The 21,627-nt window shown below is 45.0% G+C and overlaps 1 protein-coding gene across 5 annotated transcripts in view; it reads right to left on the bottom strand.

Annotated features, from left to right (window-relative positions):
* The window catches only part of RGS6 (regulator of G protein signaling 6), a 392,085-nt gene that overhangs the window by 115,558 nt on the left and 254,900 nt on the right, over window positions 1-21,627 (bottom strand). For all 5 annotated transcript variants that reach the window (XM_081117675.1, XM_081117677.1, XM_081117674.1 and 2 more), the window contains exon 3: window positions 7,947-8,046. In XM_081117675.1, coding sequence (XP_080973801.1) covers window positions 7,947-8,046 — 100 coding nt within the window. The remainder of the gene's footprint in view (window positions 1-7,946; window positions 8,047-21,627) is intronic.

Raw genomic sequence — 21,627 nt, 5'->3', positions numbered from 1 at the left:
TAGAGTAACAAAGATCAATGTTGATTAATTTTTTTTTCTTTTTTTTTTTCTGGTAACTCTCAGGTTTCCTAATCTGGTTCTCTTGTTCTCTCATCTGGGAGTATTACAGGTTAAGAGAAAACTGATGGCCTGGATTAACCCAGGGGTAGATTCGGTTAGAACACCCAGAGGACCAAGTAGAAAGCACCAACTTCACACAGGCCTTAAGAGAGACCCTGTGAAGAACTACAGAAGATCAGAGCCAGAACTGATCACAGATACTGTTTAATCCAAACTTATTAATTAACAAATGAAGAAATGAAGCCAGAGAGGCTGGTGATGATCAAAGGTCACACATTTACAAGTTCAAGTCATACAGCTAGTTTGTAGCCCTAAACCCTTTCCCCCAAACTGTACTGTTGAGAAGCCATAGGAAAATAATTATATCCACATAAAGCCATTAAAAATAAATTTGTAGAGAAGAGATAGAAATGTATATATGAAAAAATGTGCTGAGATAAGCAGAATAAAAATGTATATATATATACATAGCATATAATCTGAACATTATTTGTATATTAAAAATTCATAAGAATGCCCCGCTGGGCGTGGCTCAGCGGTTGAGCATCGACCTAGGATCCAGGAGATCACGGTTTGATTCCCGGTCAGGGCACATGCCCAGGTTGTGGGCTCGATCCCCAGTGTGGGGTGATCAGGAGGCAGCTGATCAATGACTCTCTCATCATTGATGTTTCTCTCTCTCTCTCTCCCTCTCCCTTCCTCTCTCTGAAATCAATAAAACATATTTTTAAAAAATTCATAAGAACAAGCTAGGTGGGTATACTTTTAAATAAAATTCATTTTTCTATTCTTAGATTGTGAGAAAGAGGTTGAATTTGGTCTAATGGGTTAAAACTCAATTTGTTATAAGGAAGAAGTTTTTACAGATCAAAGTTGTCCAAAGATGGAATGAGAGAAGATGACATTCACCATTAGAGGTTATTAAAGCAGAGGCTGGAGAGCACTTTGCAAGAATGTGGTGGTTGTACTGATTTTCAAATTCAGACAGACTGTATTAGATAATCTGACCAGAGGCTGAAATTAGAAGGTCCAGAGTCCAGGTCCATAGGATGCCTGGGATCTGTATATTTTAACAAAGTACCCATGTGATTCTCATGTTCAGATACCTGTAAGGATATGTTCCAATTCAGGAGTCTATAGTTTTCTGCATGAGTTAAGGGAAACAGCATTGCAATGATAGTAAAGAATCCAGATTCTATCTTGGTTCTGTCCCTAAAAAGCTGTGTGATTTTCGAGCACATTACATCATGTTTCTGGGACTCAGTTTTCCTGTCTGCAAAAATAAGTGAAACTAGATGTATCTTATGGCCCTTACATTCTAGAAATTTGTGTTTATGAGGGTAGGCTGGAAGAAACTAATCTTCAAAGTCCCTGGAAAATTCCTCATGACATTCAGGTGATGGAGAATTACCCTTGAATAACTGTCTTTTACAGATGGGAAAGGCTGTGCAACCTGGCTGGTTTCCTGGAGTTGGCAGGCATTAGGCCCAGGATACGTCTATCACAGCGATTTTCAACCGTTTTTCATCCCATGGCACACATAAACTAATTACTAAAACTCTGAGGCACACCAAAAAATACATTACACCTTTTGCCAGGCTGACAAGAAAAATAGGTATGACTGACTTACAAAGAAATAATAATAGTAATTACCTACCCCTTTTGCTCCAAAGTGACTTTTTAAAAAATCAGCTGCCGATGCTTGTACATAAAGATTTCTGGTACCAAGAATTAACCAATCAGACAAAATCGTATTATGTGATAAGACCAATAAGATACAACTCTATTATGTGACCTATGTACTTATGGTTCAAGACGGGGCATTCACACCAGATGGTTATTGCTGTGTTGGCTGCTGTCATTTATTATTTGACAATCTAAGGGAAAAGAGGTCAGTGCCCCCGACTAAATAGTCAGGTATTGCATGTTTTAGAAATTCTTGTGGCAAACTGGTTGAAAATCACTATCACATGTAGGACAAGTGGGGAGTGGACAGGGCTGGCAGGCTAGAAGTTGGAGCCTCAGAAATCTCGGCATCTTGGCTCCCACCACCATTGTTTTACATACTTATTATTCAAAAAGGAGGCCCAAGGAGGCTGTCCTGAAAAGGGCGTGGTAAGGTGACCACAGCATGCCCTTTCTGTGGGCACTTTGCTCAGAAATACCAAGTCTCTGGAAGGCAAGATGGGTTGGCATGGATTGTCATGTCTTATGAATGAGCCTTTCATCACCAAAAGCCAATGAGCCTTGACTTCTGATCTAATATTGGGTTCTCCTTTCTTCCCTGTGAGCTTCTTCTCTCTCCAATTCTTCATCTACGTTCCCTGAGGGTCATTTAGATGCTAAGCCTCACCTCTTATAGCTCTTAATTTTTCACTTCTGAGAGGGGCACTGCGTTCAAATGGCTATCTCTTGTGCTTGATCTTCTCCTAAATACATCCATTCCCTATCTCAGTACATTTACTCCCTGGGCTGGCCTTCCCAACCCCAAGATGTCTAACTCACAGGTGAATCTATGGGCATCCCTCCACTCTTTTCATTCTAGCAACATCTATGAATTCACCTATCAGTTCCCATCTGAGAGGTGAAGATAATTTCCTGATACCTACAGGGAAATTTCAAACTCAAACTCCTAGAAAATGGGGGTGGGCTATCTCAAACCGGGTAAGGGATAGAGTGGTATATAGTTTGAAGATGAAGATGTACAAATTTTAGCACTAGTCATGTTCCTGGAACCCCTGCCACTTAGGATCTGATGACTCCCAAATCCATCTCTCCTACATAAAATGTTCTCCAGGACTTCAGTACCCCACTTCCAACCGTCTCCTGGACAGGTCAACTAAATGCTTCTTCAAAACCTCCAACTCAACATGACTAAGACTGACCCTGTCTCTTCTCTTCCAAACCTAAAACTTCTCCAAGTCTTTATATTGGGTAAGGCATCACCTTTACCCAATGTGGGTTAGATCAATAAAGATTAGCTTTATGTTTATTAAATTTATTTAAATTTATTTTTATTAAATATTTATTATTAATAAATATCTGACCAATAAGGTTAGATCAGATATTTAAAGGCCAGAAGACAAAGAAGAGAATAATGTGATGGGGAAAGATTTTATTTTCAGCATAAATGATCCAAATAGGTGCTTTTTGTCCAGGCTCTATATGGGTCCTGCAGGAATTCACCAGGTAAATGTAATTTGTAAGATGGAAGGTCAAGAAATGCCTGCCACCTCAGTGTCACTGATTCTAACTGATAGGCACCAACACATTAGGAATCCTGTAAACAAATGCACCACAACACTTGCTTCAAAGGGACTCGTCTGAGAGAAATAACATCCACTCTGATCTTTTTGGGTCACTGGGTGCCAAGGATCCCTTTCATGTCACCTGTGAATTCTAAAAAACTTTCCTTATTTCAATGTTCTACTCTTCTTCATATATTTTCCCCTCACCCCATCCTCATTTTATTTTTTTCCTCACAAATTATTTTTTTCAAAGTCTGTTTTTCCTAGCTCTATATTTTCCCCTTCATTTCAATGTTGTTTTTTTCTTTTTGGCAAATACATTCTTGTTCTGGGACCTTCTCCTTATACTCTAGAGCCTTCAGCTGGAGTTTCTCACCTGGACTCACTCTTTCGATTCATTACGAATGTACACACCTGCATATTTCTGTGGATTAGCTTATTTATTTAGAGTAGGCCGCTAACTCATTTGTGATGAGTTGGATTAGTTGGTGAGATTTTCAACGCAGGGTAGTAGCTGGCCAGCACCGAGATGGGCCTTCCAGCAGGGCTACTTCCTGCCAGTTGCTGTTATTCTCATCTTTGATTTTCATAGCGCTCCTGTTAGTGATGGAGTCTTGGATACACTGGGATGCCCCTTACACACTTCTCATCAATACAGTCCTTGGGAGAAATCTTGTACTTCTCAGCCTTTGCCACAGGACTCGCATTGTGCCACTTGTCTATCTTCTTGCCTTCTCTCATTGACATCACTCTGTTTATTTAGCTGGTAGGCCACATGCAGCCATGGACAGTTTGCTGTCCAGCAATGCAAGAGCTAGAAACACTGTATTCATTAAATCAACCTCGTGATGTCCATTATTCTTAATCTTTATCTTTTAATCTTTACTATGGAAATGGGATCCCGATATAGAAGAGATAAAACTACTCCCAGCTGTTGCTCATGGAGGGGAAAACTCCAGTGTTGGTGATAAAACTCTTAAAATGTTTGAAAGAGTGTCTGCTGGTTTGTGATAAGAGATCGGCCATTTCACGAATGGTTTAGAAAGACAGATGGAGGATGCTGGGTGGGAGAAAAAGCCACCATGTGGGCTGACTGCTGTTCTGTAGACACAGCCTCCAAGGCACAGTAGCAGAGTAGCCATAAATTCATGGATTTCAACCTTGGGTTTGGTACCCAAGATCTCAATGATCTAAATTTTCTCTGTATGTAGCTCTGCACTCCAGTACCAGCAACTTTGGGAAAGTAAAGAGGAATAACAATTTCCTGAAACATCCCAGAGTTTTTCTCTAGAGTGGGTAGGTGGGGGTGAAGACTTTGGGTCTACTAGCACTCTGGCTGTGGGTCTGAATATACTGCTCATGGGATTGGCTACAATTGTGGCTCCATCCAACAACACTACAGCTGAATTCTGTTTTAGTCTGTGGCTGTTGAGTGTCCAGTGGGCAGACTGAAGCTCTTGTCTGTTGGCTGACATTGCCAAATGAATTTCCTGTGTTCCAATTGCTCACTGTTCCCTGTGTCACAGCAGGTGCTCGCTGAATTCCATGCTTGATACCTTGAACAGGTTCAGCACGAGATTTATATTCTCTCCTGGAGTCTGACTGGTGTTCGGGGCCACCTCGACCCCAGCCTGAGCTGTGCAGGCAGGATAAGGTCTGATATTGCTGGACAGTAGCCACTGAGCTAGTGATGGGCCCAGGCAGTGAAGGAGAACAGAAGCCCAGCTAAGACTAAGCACCGCTGCCAAACAAATGAGTGAGGCCCGGTGGCATCAACTGAACCATCAGCTGACTAGGGCCTCATGGGTGAGACCAGTAGAAGAACTGCCTTGGATTGCCAGTGCATGGAATCATGATTATGAGAAATAAAAAATCATTATGGTTTATGGTGGCTGGTTATGCAGCAAAAGACAACTGATACATATCCTCAGAGAAATGTTCTAGACATACTCAAGAAAGACTGCAATTCTCCCCTCTGGGCTTTGTTCATCCTTCTGTTATAGCACATAGCTCATATAATTATTGTTCTACCTGTGTCTGCTTCTCTCACTAAATTAGTAGCTTTTAAAAGTAGAGATCAGGTTTCTATTCATCTTTATATCTCCTGTGACTATTCTAGTGCCTGGTACGTAGCAAAGGTGGACATTTATTCCCCAGGTCATACATTCACCATTTCCTGACACACTTTCACTTGACCTCTGGAACTCATGGCCAATCATAAGTAAACGTTTTTATATCTCAACCTTTCGGTTAATATTCCTTTTATCTTCTTGTTTTCCCCCCCGTGGCCGTGCTTCCCTGCAGCCCTCTTAGGTGGCGGCTGTTTCCCCTCCCGTGCCTTACACACCATGGGGCTTGGAGGCAGGTAGGTGACCTGATGGCTTATATTTCTTATGGCTGCTTTCAGACTGTCTTTGTCCCCTCCCTCCTCTTTTAGAAAAACACTCAGCCTTCACTCCCATGACATCAGATTAAATGATCTAGACTTTTTGCTGTGAAAGTCATTTACTGATCCCTGGGCCTCTGCCTCTCATCCTGTAGAGATTTTAACCACAGATCCACAAGCACACTCCCCCAGGAGTGATTTCAATATCCAGACAGCACAATCTTCCAAAAGCATGGCTTCTTAGTTCCTCGCCTTCCTCTCTTCCAAAGATCTTGATCTCCATCCTATCTCAGTCACTTATTCCCATGGTCACAGCTTACTTGTTGGCACCACCAATACACTGCAACCCTAGATATTCCCCTGTCCAGTCATCACCTCCTGTATTTTTAGCTCTCTTACTTTCACCTCCAACTCCCAAACTCCTTCGCCACCAGACCTACAATTTAGTGTAACCACCACTCTTCACTGTTCCGTCAGCCTCATGTTCTCACTTCCCTCATTCAGTTAAAATTTAATGGTCATTTTGGTTGTTCTCTTGTCTCCTTTCTGATTTATCCTACTCTCATACTTGATATGGCCTTAATTAAGTCCAACTTTCTACCTGATATGTGCCGGAATCTGGGGAGCTAAATGCGGCTGGAGAAAGAATTGCCTCTCTTTAAATTCATAAATATTAATAATCTCAAGGGAATCTTTAATGTTACCCACCACTCAGAACTCTATCTCCCTAACCAATTAATCTCTTTACTCTCCTAGATGACTATTTCACAGCTTCTAATCTCTCCCCGGACCTTCAACATCTTTCTCTCTTTGTTTTCCATATTACTAAGAAAATGGAAGCAATTAGAGGAAAACTTCTGAGAGCTCCCACCACATTTCTACACTTATTTGTACCTCTGTGCATCTACTATGGCTCCCTTCTTCTTTTTATGAATAAATTGTATATGTTCCTAGCCAAGGCTATCCACCTATCTAGGCATTACATTCAATCTCTTACCCACTTGCTGATACCACTCCTTGAATTTTCCCTGTTTCTCCTGCACCACTCTCCCCTCTTGAGTGAGCCATTCCCATCACTATAAACATATTGTCACTTTCATATTATTTGAAATCCTGCAAGTCCTCACCCCATTTACCCATTTAGAAATTACTGCATTTCTTCCTTTTAAGGAAAATTCCTTCAAAGATTAATTATACTCACTACCTCAAATTGCTCTCTTCCCATTCTGACTTGAACCAACTCCAGTGAGGCTTTTTGCCCTCGATGCTCCATGGAATGTGCACTTATCAAGGTCAGCAATCAATTTTGATGTTGCTAAATTCAATGATCGATGCTCAGTCCAAACGTACTTGATTTTTTGACATAGTAGATCAATTCCACTCTTCCTTGAATCACTTTCTTGAAAAATTTGGCTTCCAAGAAACCATACCCTCCTGATTTTCCTCCCTGTTCCAGCTACTCCTCAGTTTCACTTGCTGATTCATGTCAACACCCCGCCACCACAATCAGGATACAGAACAGTTCCATCACCTCCTAAAATTCCCTCGTACTATTCCTTTGTAGTCACACTCTTCCCCCAACTCCCAGTCCCTGGCAACCACAGATCCGTTCTCTATCACTGTAGTTTCGTTTTTTAAAAAAATATCATATAAATGGAATCATATAGTATCTAAACTTTTGAGACTGGCTTCTTTCATTCAGGAAAATGACTCAGATTCATCTAAGCTGGTGCATGTATCAATAGTCCACTCCTCTTTAATGGTGAATGAGTGCACAAAACACACAACCCCACCCCCCAAAGTAATGCAGAAAACCATGCTTAAAACCAGTTCTTTTAGGAGGCTGAGTACAGTGAGTTCAAAAACTTAAAGGCATTTTTCAGAATCTGAACATAAGACTTAAAGCTTGCTTGAAATTAAAATAATTTCTTTAACATTTCTGTGCCTGTGGACATCCTGTAGGCCAGACTGCTGATGGGCCAGCCTGTCTATGAAGGTGCTTGCTCCTTCCCAGAAGCCCTTACCTCTACACAGAAGGGCTGGTCATGCACGGAAAGACCATTCTTAACTATCAGCAAAGAGTAGCTTCTTCCTAGGAACCAGGACCAGAACTCAACCCTAAGAAGCATGTTGAAGGTACCATCTTTACTATTCACAAACTCTTAGACACCCCCCAGGTCACAATCAAGGCTACACAACTCTTCAGTAGCCTGTCCCTGTGGCCACCGAAACCTTGTAAGAAGAATGTTTACCTGTGACGACACTGGGGATTTTGGAGAGAAAGCTCTTGACTGTTCTGATGGGCACCCCCCCCGTTTTGTCATCTTGCATCTTTGTGATGATGTCTTCAATCTGAAAGAGGTTAAAGAAAAGAAGTGTTATTGTCTCTCACAAAGTAACAGTAAATGATGCCTTTATCAGTAGCCAAAATGTGGGAACGTGGATGCTGACAACGGACATCGGGAAGCGCCTCCGCCTGGTCAGTCAATAAACACGGTAGCAGGATCTTCTGTAGACCATGTGCTGCGGATGGGAGGCTGGGGGTTACATGCAATAGCATAAAGTATGGTCTGTAAGAATAAGCCTCAGTTTGCAGCATCAGAGGTGTAGAAGAAGGTTTCATTGGTCCCCAGTTTTTGACTCCTTCATATTGTTAATATACACCTAAATCCTGGCCCTGGCCTCATGGAGGGCAGTGAGTCTGCTCCTTGACTTTTTGGCTTGGTCATGTGACTTGCCTGGCTAATGGGATGTTACTGAACGTGGTGTGATCACAGGCTTTCAATACACCTGCAAGGTTAGGATCCCCCTTCTCTCTTCCCTCCTGCATCAGATACTTGTTATTCTAAAGAAGGTGAGAGACATCTGGAGCAGAAGGGGCCCACCCCTGGCTCGATCAGTCAAACCTCAGCTAACCTGCAGGCTCATGAGTGAGAAATGAATGCTTATTGTTGTATGCCACTGAGTGCGGGGTGCTTTTCTATGAAGCAAAATTATGGCTATAGCTGATGGATACAACAGGGCCGTGAAAAAAATGCATTTGTTAAAAATTGCTGAAGCCACAAAAAACCCTTGGTAATAAGCATCCATGAGCCTGGCCGGGCGTGGCTCAGCAGTTGAGCATCGACCTAGGATCCAGGAGATCGCAGTTGGAATCTTGGTCAAGGCACATGCCTGGGTTGCGGGCTCGATCCCCAGTCTGGGGTGTGCAGGAGGCAGCCGATCAATGACTCTCTCATCATTGATGTTTCTATCTCTCTCTCCCCCTCTCCTGTCCTCTCTCTGAAATCAGTAAAGATATATTAAAAAAAAAAAAAAATCAACGAATTTTAGAAGTAAGATACCCTAGAATCCAACACATTTTGAGAATGCAAAAATTCTATCTACACCATTCACCACCTACTCAACAATTCTTAGAGTCTATACTATGCCATAGCCATTCCACTGCTGTGTCAGGCAAATCTGTGAGAACTGAGTTTGATTCTGGGGCATGGTCCACTGCAACTACAGGTGATAATACTGTCTCTGAAATTTTCTAGTCATGGTTTCTGGAGAAATGCTAAGAGTACAGACCTACCGAAAAATCAAGGTGAGCTCCCAAGAGCTTATATAAATTATAATGACAAACATTTTCAGGACATCTACATTATGATCAATACTGACTTAGGTATGTTCAATAAATTATCTAATTTACTTCTCAGTCTTAAAGGTTATTTAATAAACATGTTGAAATTGAAGCTCAGAAAGTTTAAGTGATTTATTCAAGGACACAAAGCTAGCAAGAGGCAAAGCCAGGATTCTTACCCAAGTCTTCCTGACTCTAATTAATGCCCAAGCTCTGCCTATCAAACCCAAGATTTATCTTTTTATCTTCATCCAGTGCCTGGAACATGCTTTCCAGATACGGGAACTTAACACTGTTTGCATTGAAGGGAAAGTTTAGTTCAGTCCTAAGGGGGTAGAGCAGGAAACAAGAGAAATCGATCCAGATAATCAGATTATCAACCGTCTCGGGATTGATTCTGACTGATGTGCTCAGCATTCTCTCTCTGTCCCAGAGGATTAGTTGGATTTATCTTCTACTGGCAGACCTCATCTTCAAGGTTAGGAAAAGAGGGATGGGAAGGTATACATACTTATATTTTCTTGACTGTTCAGATCTATCTAACTTCTGAACCTTTTGTTCCTGAAGAACAGCAACATCAATTCCCTGACATTCTTTAATACGAAGTTCTGCATCATTTGGGAAACATGTTGGACCTAAGTTTCACTGTGCTAGTCAAATAGCAGGTGGCCCTTATCTGACAGCCAAGCGATGCAGAGAAACTGCTTGGCCAGCTCGGCTGGTTCTGCCTGGATGGGTCACAACAGCCAGGACACCCTTCTCCAAGGAGTTCAGAGCTCTGCCTCATTGACACGCAGGTAAAACATTTTTCCAAACAGCAGGGAAAAATGGAAATTATATCTACCATAGGGTGGGTTTCCTTGGAAAAGAGGAATTTTATGAGATGGTAGAGATAGTTCATTGAAATAGCCATGGAGCATAAGAGAAACTGAGGAGAAGCAATCCTCTCTTTTTCACACTAAAGCCCAGTGGGATGGACAGCAGGACAGCAGGTCTGAGGCCGGAGAGAAATGTTGGCCTCAGCTTCACTGACTTGCTGTGCTGACCTTGGACAAGTTACTTAACCTCTCAGGACTTCACTTCCCTCATCTCCACGGCAACAGGTCTGGTTCTAAAGCACAAGAGACTTGTCTGACTTGACCAATGCAAACCTGTGTCCGCGAGGAAAGGGTAGGACGGTAATCAGACCTCGGAGTTCCCGCTTCCCCTGTTGCCCATCTTCCAGGTGGAGCCATGAAGAAGGCTCCCCAGGGCTAAGAGGTGCAAGGCCGGAGAAGGGTGCTGGGCAGGACCAGGGAGTTTCGATGTTTTGAGAAATCATTTTGGACAAGTGGCATCGGAAGCCAGACCGAGACATGACCCCAAGAGGCCCTGACACGCTCCTTACTGACCAGCCCCATGCCTGCTCATCTCTGCTCGTGTAGAGACAGCCCTGCTACCAGAAATGGCAGGGGGCCAATATCAGTCTTGTTTCTGCAAAGTAATTATCCAGTGAACTAATTTATCTAGCTCCTCCATTTTTCCTTAGTGGAAGATTAAAAAAATTTTAAGAATAGGCAAAACTATGCCGTTGTTAAAATAAAATAAAATAAAATAAAATAAAATAAAATAAAATAAAATAAATAAAATAAAATAAAATAATAAAATAAAATAAAATAAAAAATACTTTAAAAAACTAAATCCAGCACAACTTTAGCAAAGGAGGCAGAGCGTGCCTCAGGCATGAAGGTCTTTTTATTGAAGCGTTTCATCTTGACTTTGCAATCACTTGCCTATTTCTAGCTACTAATGACTGTCAGTTGAGCTCCTGCATTTCATTAAAGACCCCTTCTGTTTCGGTATCTGTGAATGAGTGAAAATGACTCTTTGGACACATCTTATCAGCCCAGAGGCAGAAATCAGAACTGGCAAATGATAATCATATTTCTTAATCCAAAATGTGCATGCTTCACTGAGCATGCTCTGTCCCATATGTGTTCCGCAAGACTGGGACATTTCTCATTTTTATTTTTAAAAACACAGCACACTGCTATTCTCAGCTTTTAAATGTACTCAGCTCCACTTACTGGTTTAGTGGACATTTATTGAGCCCTTACAATGTGCCAGGCTCTGTTTTAAGTTCTATGGTTATAAAAGTAGGTAAAAGACAGAATCTGTCCCCTTCATCAGAGATTAAAATTTTTCAGAAAGATTCAGAGATTGAGGCTCACAGTTCAGGATGTGTTGGAGACAGCAGAGCCAAGTATGGGTTCTAAAGGAGCTAGAAGGTGAAATACTAAGGACAGCCACTTCCAGAGGTCCTCAGAAGGGGAACCACCAAAGACACGCTCCCTTTACTGTCGTCCCATTCAAAAGGCTGCGATTTCAACGGCGGGAGGGGAATTTTCAGATCCCTTGTGCCAGCTGTGACAATGGTTGAAATGCCAGTTAACTTGTTTTCAGTTAAACTCACTTTTGAATCACTGTATATGTCTAGATGCTTTTGATAGAAAGTAAGAAAAACAACTTCCAAACATGGGGAGTGCTATTTTTCCCATGTAACAAGCAATCGGCATGTGCGTGGCCATTGGCATTACTGAAGTTACTCGGTTCTGTGAATTACCATCTTGGCCTTCCCTTCATGGTTGCCAGATAGGCCCCAGCTCCAGGCATCACTTCTATGTTAAAAAAAAAAAGGGGGGGTGAAAAGTGGGGAGTGTTGGTACAGCTGTACTTGCTCCTGTTACCCAGAAAAGCATATTCCTTCCCACAGGATCCCAACAGATCCCTGCTGAACTCTCCTTGGCCAGAACAAGGTCAGCTGGCTACACATAGCTGCAAAGAAAGCTGGGAAGGGGGTACAGCAGTCCCTCGGTTTTCGAATGTCATCCATTCTGAAAGACCTTTTGGGTTCTGAAATGTTTGAAATCGAGGGATCCACAGCCAATAGCTGGGCCTCAGGATCTTGCCCTCAGCGGAAGCCGTGAGGCAGGTTCGACTTCCGAGGCGTGTTCGAAAACCGAAGCATTTCCTTCGGGATTTACAGCGTCCCTAAACCGAAATGTTCATCAACGGAGATGTTCCAAAACCAAAGCACCACTGTATTTAGCTTTTCCAGCCTCTACACCACATGGAGGCATGGGAAGAGGGGAAAGGAAATGGGGGTGGCTTAATCAAGTAACAGTCTACCACAGAGACCCCGTATTAAGAACGTTCACAAAGGACGGCTGGGCAGGCCTTGATTCCTCTCTAATCTATTCTTCACACTACAGCCCGCGTGATACTCTACAAAAAACATGACCATTTAATTCCCCTGCTTCATACCTGCCTGTGGTTTCTCAGCATTCATTCTGTTATAAGCTCTTTAGAACCCTGTATCTTTCCTCTATATTGCTTTTCACTTTAATTTGTACTTGCATTTTTCATTAGACTTTTTTCTCACCATTTAATCCTAGTAGTTGGTGCTCAGGAAATATTTATTGAACGAGTGCATCAATGAATGAATGAATAAATGACACGAGTGCTATATTCTTAAAGAATTTTATCTTGGATTCCAGCATTGAATGGGGTGCTTAATATATAAGGATCTTAGGGGTGGTGATTTTTGTCCTTTGGTATTTACATTTTTAAGATCATTCTGCTTTGGAAATGGGTTAAATAAACAGAATTCTCAAGATTCCATAAACCTCAGCAACAATGTTCAAGGAATTGCTCCACAGGCACCCAAGTACCAGTTGAGCTAGAAGCCAGCTCCCCAAAGTACTGTGTGTGGCATGCATTACCCAGGGCAATGCCAGGGTAGAAGGCTGAAGCAGAGTTATTTGTTTTGTCTCCTGGAGACCTATTTTTATGGTTTTAATATTACCATATGTAGTGCTTCATAAATTAACTTTTATGGAAAACATTTTTCCCCATGTAATTGAAGAGAAAAACAGGCAAGAATGACATTCCAGGTCAGTGAACAAATGGCTTCTTGATGATGCTTTAGGAGGAATTACTTTCCCCTGAGCTGGGCGGGAGTAGCCAAGCCTTAGAAGGCACCGATTGTCTTTTTTGAAAATTTTTTAATTTTTTTGTTTAAAATATTACAATGACCCATTCTACCCCGTTCCTTCCCCCTCCCCAGTCCCTCTCCCCTTGTATAACAATCTATTGTTGGCTTGGCAACATGAGCGGAGCAGGCTCTTGGAGCAAACCACAGATTAAGGAATCTCTGACTGCAGAAGACCAGCTATGATGCAAATGAGGAAAATAAACACTGACCAATAAAACACTCTAGCAATGACAGAGAACCTAAAATCTCTTTATTATAATCTCCTCAAATTACCCCAACTTGAGTATGCCATCTGCTGTTTATTGGGAACCATCCCGCCTTTACAGATAAACACACTGATGCTTAGGGAAGGTAAATTGTCCCAGGCCAAATGGAAGCAGCGAATAATGAGATTATTGGTATCTAACCCAGGCAGTCCTGCTCCAGAGCCGGCCCCCAGGATCACCACACCAGCTGCCAGGGCAGCTCCCAGGGGGGCCCCAGTTCATGTGAGTAGGGCTTTAGCTGAGTGGAAGACGATGCAGAAGATGGGGGTCACATCCTATGTTGCCAAGTTTAATCCATAGTGTGGAAGGCAGAAGAATGGTCGCCCGAAAGATGCCCACATCCTAGTCACTGGAAATACATTATCTTACATGGCGAAGGGACTTTGCAGATGTGATTAAGGTTAAGGGCCTTGAGACGGTGTGATTATCCTGGGTTGTCCAGATGAGCTCAGTCTAACCACATGAGTCCTTGAAGGATGAGGGTTTTTCCCAGATGTAGTCAGAGAGAGATGTGACCTCAGAGAGAGGATCAGAGAGGTGGGACTTTGCTGGCTTTCAAGAAGGAACGTGGGTGGCTTCTAGAAGCCAGGAAAGGCAAGGGAAAGATTGAATCTTAGGGCCTTCAGAAAGGCATGCAGTTCTGCCAGCCCTTTGATTTTACCCCAGAGAGGCCCATTGCAGACTTCTGTCCTACAGAATCATAAGATGTAGTTCATATTAGCCATTCATTTGTTACCACAGCGATAGAAAACTAATATATCCAGTGACCTACTCATGAGTAAATGTTTCGAAAATCAGTGTTCTGCATTGTTTCCAAAACGGATTAGCATTTTCTCCTCCTGGGGAAAATGTGGGTGAATTTCCTCTAATCCCACAGCTTTCTATTCCTTCTGAACAGCTTAATAGTCAAACTACTGGTCAACCAGGCATTGTGGCAATCTGCTCAGGGACGAAGTCGGGCATAAGGACAGGAGAGGTATCTGTCTATAACCTGAAGTAATTGCTTCCATGGCTTTTTATATGCTTCAGGTTGTGGTCTACCTGGGACCAATTAGATGGGTGGCTTATTTCCAGGGGCTTCCTAAATGGGTCACACTAGCTCATTAATTAACTCGAATGCCCCATTCTACATACAGAAAAGCAAATATCCTTTTTATTGCCCATCTCAGATTTTACCTTGCCACATTCTTCAGCCTAGCCCACCAAGGAGAACTGCACTAGGAATATCACGTCGCAGCATAGTCCAAATAACTAGGCCGGCACCGTAAAATGTTCCAGGTTTGAACATGAGACCTTTCATATTGTTTCTACAGAAATATTCTAGGTTCCACATGTATGTCATGTTCCCCTTACTGCTGGAGAGAGGTCAATAACTTTGTTTCCAAAGAAAAACTGGTCTATTCAGTGTCCTAGGATATTGCAGTATTTTACTCCTGGAGAGGCAAGGAACATAAGACCTTGTCCTGCTTCTGACCCCAATGACATCCTGGACTCTGGACTCACTCGTCCTTTCTGACTCAATTCCTCTCTGACTCTCCCACAACACCTTCCCCTACTCCAAGCGGAATAACTGAGCTGGCAACTGGAGCAAATTTTAGAGCTTGGAAAACTGTATGTAAATGATCTCCTCCTCAAAAACCCACTGTGCTGCCTACTGCTGCAAAATAAATGCCAAGTTTCTGACTATGGAATTCAAGGTCCTCTATCATTTGGCATCAAACTACCTTTCCAGCCTAGCTTCATGTTTAAGTGGAGATGTTGCTGTCTACCCCACATGGTCATCAGGAGGAAGGAGAGAGAAAAAGGTTATATGTAGAGCAGCTGTGTCTACATGAAAAGGACCTTCTCCTTCCCCTACTTGTGGGTTAAGAAGTTGCAGGGAACCAGGAGCTGGAGAGGAGAGATGCACATGTGAGAAATGACTTGATTTCAGACAGTGAATGGATCCTGGCCTTTTGGACTCCAGAACTTTGAGGCAGTAAATTTATGTCAGTTAGGCCACCTGATCTGTAATATTTTGTTACAGCAGCCCTAGCAAACTAATACACACCCCCATGACTTTACAGATTACAGAAGTTGCTTTTCAAGTACTTCTGTTCAAGCCATAATGAAAATTATTTCCTCTCATGTTCCCTTCCTTTCCTCTCTCTCTTCCCCTCCACCACTCTCTTCCCTCTCTCTCGATGACGATGACTATTTCCAGATTAGACAGTGTTCCATATGCCAAATTGACAAATTTGATGTCTTGTGTGTTGTCTGATTCCCAGGAAGCCACACACATACTCCTTCAAAGCTCTTGCATCCTCTAAAAGCCAAGACTACGTCTGATGTGAGGGCCGGGAATGGACACCAGATTCACGGACTAGGTTCAAAACCAGGAGGGGCAAGAAGACGCTGGTTTCCAGAATCAGGAGTGAGGAACATCATGATCAGAGTTGGTCTTCTGTTGGTTCTAAAGTTACCTGTAATAAGGAATAAATGTAAACTCCTACACTCAGGGTACACATATATAGACAGAACACCACACCGCTTGGGAGGAAAACGATTGAGCAGCACAAAATAAGATACTTTGCATTTGAGTCAACTGAAAACTTATAATATATAATGTGCCAGCAAAAAAAAAAAAAAAAGTTAATTTGGTCTTAGGATGAATTAACAGAAACAGCGCCCTGAATGAAGGAGGCGATAGGGCCCTCATCTGCTCTGATGGGGCCACACTTAGGAATACCACGTTCCCTCTGGCACCACACCAAGGAGAACATCCACAGCCATAGTGAGCATAAGAGCACATCACCGAGATCTTCTGAAAGCATTAAACGGCAGGGGTAGAGGTTGGTGTATCTATCAACTTAAGTCAAACCACGGTCCAAGTAAGAAGCGTGCTTGCTCCGCAAATGCAGCTTCCGAGCAAGGACGGCAGCCCTTGGCTCGTTCTATATAGAGATTCTGCACCTGCCACTTTCCAGCTCCAGAAGCACTTCTTGAGCCAAGGCCTGGCCCCCGGGAGCCACTTTTGTACCTTAAAATGCAACTCAGTCAGCTTGGAAGGGAAACTTGTTAACCTATTAGCCTAGTCCTGCCCAGGATGAATTAGTTCATCAGATGAACTAACTCTCACCAGGGAACCCAGAGAGCAGGACCACCTAAAGGACTGGGGACAGCAGGAGGTGGGGGGTGAGAGGAGGGCTGGAGTCTGAGACTTGAATTTTAAGGCAGGCAGATCCAGGTGAGGGGCTGCAGGTGAAAGCGGTGGGGGTGGAGGTGGGATAAACCAGCCCCCATAGAGCCAGGCTCATGCTGAACCCCACCATTCTTTAGGGGCAAGTGGGCTTGGATGCTGGGGATTCAGCATAAGCCTCCAAAGCGGGGGGTGGGGGTGGGGGGGGGCTGGCATGGTTGAGGGTTTCCAGTTCTGAGATTTCCAGGCCTTAAGGGGAGAGTGGGAGTCCAGGAGGGTGGAGAAATGCTGAATGGGTGCCGTGAAGGACCCACCTAAAAAGCCCTCAGAGTGGCTTTTCTGGGTATGGCTTTAACCCTTGCTTTGTCACAAGGAAATAGTTTCCCCTCTGAGGTCTCAGACCTCTCTCCACATTTTTGCAGGGCATATTTAAGACATTCCTCGTTTCCCTGAAATCTGAGCACCTCAGTGGGTGCTATTTGGGTTTCTGGGTGTTTTCAGGGCAATCCAGACCATCCCTCCTCCTCCCTCCTGCCTGCAACCATGGGGGAGGGGTAGAAAACTAGAAAGAAGTGCTTCCCAACCACCTACCCTGCGGCCTTAACCTCTGAGACACCTGTCTTGCCTCTTCTCCAGGTTAGTGTAGGGCAGATAGCAGCTCCTTCAAGAGCTGACAGGGGCTGTACTTGGCCCAGCACCCAGGCCCAACGCCCCTGTAGAGGGTGGGGTCAGCATGAGCCTCAGGGGATGGGGCCCTGGCATGGCTGGGGGTGTTTCCAGCACTGAACCTTATGCAGAAGGCAGCGCCATTGAAAATACGGGTTTTCCCTCTCAAAAATGTCCTTTTTGTCCCCAAGCGGCCTCCTTTTGGACACCAATTGCATGCTAGCTTTGGACATTCGCCATGGGCCTACCAGAGCCTGGGGAGTTAGCGGCGGAGGGGTGACGGGAGGGGATTGTGGAGACGGAGAGAAAGTGCACAACCTGCATTTGCAATGATGTGCGTGCAGTGGAGAGAGAGAGAATCCCATTTGATAACAACTTCTGACAGTTAGAAAGCCTTTGCCAACATGTAGGTCATTTTGGGATGCAGAGATTTGATGGAATAGAAATCTGCTCTGTGTGTGTGTGTGTGTGTGTGTGTGTGTGTGTGTGTGTGTGTGTACTTGTTACCTTGCGGTGCTGGAAATAAAACTCAGCTGGTAGGCGGTTAGATTTCAGTTGCTCCTCAGCAAGGAGGAAACGAGGGCCCTTTGGGGGAATGTGGTGGCAGAGGTGCTGCCTCCCTGAGGTCACCGGGCATGGTGGGAAGGGCCCTTTCTTGCTATTTGTAGCACATGGCCTGGGTGCTCCACTGAGGCCCAGACTAAAGCCCTTTGGGGTTTGAGCCCCAGCCCCAGCTGAAGAAGAGACAGCGCACAAATGTAGCAACGCAGTGAGCAGCAGGGAGAAACATGACTTTGACAGGGGAAACTGTCAATGACGTGAATTCGGCAGCGGGGACTGCGTCCAGAGGGCAGAAAGAAGCCGTAGAGCTGCCCGAAGTTCTGAGCACTTGCAGAAGCAGACATGACAGGGATCCCTATCGGACTGCCAGGTAATAGCATCCTCCCAATGACACACCCATCAGGTCCCCGCCCCTCCTCGTCTCTCCCCGGGCTGGCTGCCCTGCCCTTTGGCTCAGGCAGGAGCTGGTTGCATTCCCACGGTCTGTTCCTAGTTGAAAAAGTTCAGGGACAAAGCACAACAAAGACTTCTATTTGATTTAATTTCATGATATTAAGAAAATTTGTGTTTTTTTCCTAAATTATAATTTGTTATGAATAGCGGACAGATTACTGTGCATCCTCCAAGCATATCCCACTCCCAAGGGGGGTAGATGAGGTGGGGGTGGGACTGGGGCCTGAGACCCACAATGGTGTGGAGCCCCCGTGGACCAGGAGGCAGTGTGGCCCCCCATGGTGAGTCTGGTGTGAAAGTGTCTGCTGTGCAGTCTGTCAGGTGCCCCTCACACCATGGGGAGGGCAAGTGTTTAAAGTATCAGTGCCACCCAGAAGTCTGCCTTGCCCGTAACTAGCTGTGTGACCATGGGCAACTCAGTTTCCTTCTGCTAATAAAAGGGTTTCAATGGTTTCTAAAATCCTCTCCAGCTCTTATAATCTCTAAGGCTCTTCCTCCAAGTCCAATAGCTGTCACATCTCCTCAGGACATAAGGGAATGCTGTTTAGGGAGCATGCAGGCTGTGAACTCAGGGGAGGAAAGCTCCTTCCCTGGCCCTCTCTGCCTCCAGCCACAGCCTCTGCCCCTCCCTCCACAGGAGAGGGGAGAGGCTCAGCTGAAAGGCGAGGATGGGCCATGGCTCTGGCTCCTGGCTGCTGCTTCTCAGGAGTCTGAGCTTGCAGAAAGGATGGCTCAGCCTGGCTGCGTGGCTCGGCGCTTGAGCATTGACCTAGGATCCAGGAGATCGCAGTTCGATTCCCAGTCAGGGCTCATGCCCAGGTTGCGGGCTCGATCCCCAGTGGGGGGGCATGCAGGGGGCAGCCGATCAATGACTGTCTCTCATCATTGATGTTTCTCTCTCTCTCCCTCTCCCTTCCTCTCTCTGAAATCAATAAAAACATATTTTAAAAAAAAGAAAAGAAAGGACGGCTCATATCTGCTCCCTGCCCCCGGTAAAAGGAACCGAGATCCTGCCCCCCGGTGAGGTTATGGCTCCCAGCACTGGGTGAGGAAGTGTGCCCCCCTCCTGGGGTTCCAAGTCATGATGTCCAGTGTCGCTGTCCCCCCACCCCATTCTCCCATTGGTCAATTGCTAATAAAGGTGCTATTTTGATCTCCATCTGCCTCATCCTCTCTCAGCGGTTCCAATTTCAGATGGAAACTAGGGATGCTATTAAATGGCCTCTCTAAACCGCCCCCATAACCCTGGAGTCCACAGCATGAAGGCAAACCTACTGCCTGGATGGAAACATCGCCAACTCTCTCTTTTTTGGCAAAGACTTCGGGACTCTGCAGAACTCCGTAGTAGTCTGCGAGCCATCTGGAGCCTGTAGGAGCTTAGTTCAAGTTGTTCTCAAGGAGACCTGCTGTTGGCAACAGCCCACAGTGTCTGCCCAGCTCCCTCAGCCAAGTGGAAGCTCGGGCTGCAAGGGGCATCTCCCTAAGTATGTCAGGCCGAACCCAGTCTAGCCACCACCACCGAGCCAAGGGCCCACTCCATTAAATAATTCACAGGTCGCCTCTGGGTATGTAAACACAGCCCGGTCTCATGTGGGCTGACAGGTGATTTCATGCATCATTTAACTCTTTGCATTGCCAAGGAATGCAAAGATAATCAGAATAATTTCACCTCTGTAAATGGCTTTTTTTCTCTAAGCAACAAAACACTGCAAACTAACTGTAAAAGTAGCATTCATCTGGGTAGCCCGTGGAGAAGAACAAAACTGGGCCTGAGTTACAGTAATAATTGGATACACCCTCCCTTTCTCTCCTTTGCCTGCGGTGCGTAGTGTAGCCTGAAAGAGCAGTTCTCAAGGCCAGTGGGAGGTGCCACTCGCCCTGTGCTCCAAAGTACCCAGAAGCAATGAAAGAAGAGGAGAGAGAAACAGTGAGTGGGAAGGAGAGACACAGAACAAAGAAAGGGCTGTATCCCTTGACCTCTGAGCCTTGGTCTGAAAGGAACCTTGAAGATCCGAGTCAGGAGTCCCCGCTTGACACAAGTGGAAACGCAGCTCCGGAGGCTGTCTTCCCCAGCAGTCACCTCCAGCAACTGTGCCAGCACATTCGACCCTGGGTAATAACATCTTAGCTGGAGCCCCTCATGTTCGTTCCCCAATTGCAAAGCAAATCTGACAAACTGCTGCCCTCAGTAAGGGAAGGGTTGAAGCCCAAGGGCAAACAGCTCACTGCTCTTGAACAACAGGGTGGTGTTAAGCCTAGTGGCGGTTTCGCACAGCCAGCCCTGCAGGTGCTATGGGAGAAGGTAATGGGTGGCCCATGCCCCGTTCTTGAGTCTTCTGACCTTCGCTTTTGGCCAGGTGGCCTCCTCTCTGCGTCTAGCAGAATCTTGGGCCAGCTGGCTGCCTTGAGCGGATCCCTCTGCAGACGGACCCTCCATACAGACTCAGCTAAAGGCCCCGGCTGGCCTGGCCCAGCAGTCCTGTCTGCATTGTCTCCGAGAAATTGATGAATTGGGGCAGGGAAAGCCCTGCTCCAAGGCCCTGCAGGCCGCTGGGCTTTGGAAATAGTACAGACCGACAGAAAATCTCATGCTGTCTGGGATGAGATTAAAAAATGTCATCGCAGGAAAAAAAATCCTTGTAGGTATTTAGCTGAAAGTTGAGATGGAACCCGCGTCACCCCGTCTGGCCGGAGTCTTCAGGTCCCATGCAGGGCTGCTGTGAGAGGGTTTGGAATTCATTCTGATGAGCATGCAATACTAAGTTTAGATGTGGGCCCTATGGATCTGAAATTAAATATCCTGTCACTAACACGGGTGTTTAAACCCACCACTCGGCCGAGGGATATGAAAAGTAAATGCCCTCGCATGTGAATCAAACTCGGGGAGAAACGTGGCAAAAGCCTTGGTTTTTCAACCTGCCAATAACCTCTCTGGTCTAGGAAAGGAAACATGCTAAGAAGGAATCCATCTTCCTCGGGTGCCCCATTTCCTCCAGTTCGTGGGTGCTCAGAGTGCTGTTGCCTTAAGGGACGCACATGGGTTCTCAACCGCTTCTCCCATGGTGGCATCTGCCCCTTACAGGGGGGTGCAGGGAGGTGCCTGAAGTCACAGACGTGCCGAGGAAAGGAGAGGGGGCTTGGAAAGTCTCCT

The sequence above is a fragment of the Miniopterus schreibersii genome (genome assembly GCF_964146895.1).
Source record: "Miniopterus schreibersii genome assembly, chromosome: 1".
NCBI lineage: Eukaryota > Metazoa > Chordata > Mammalia > Chiroptera > Miniopteridae > Miniopterus > Miniopterus schreibersii.
This window is presented reverse-complemented; position numbering and strand designations above follow the sequence as displayed.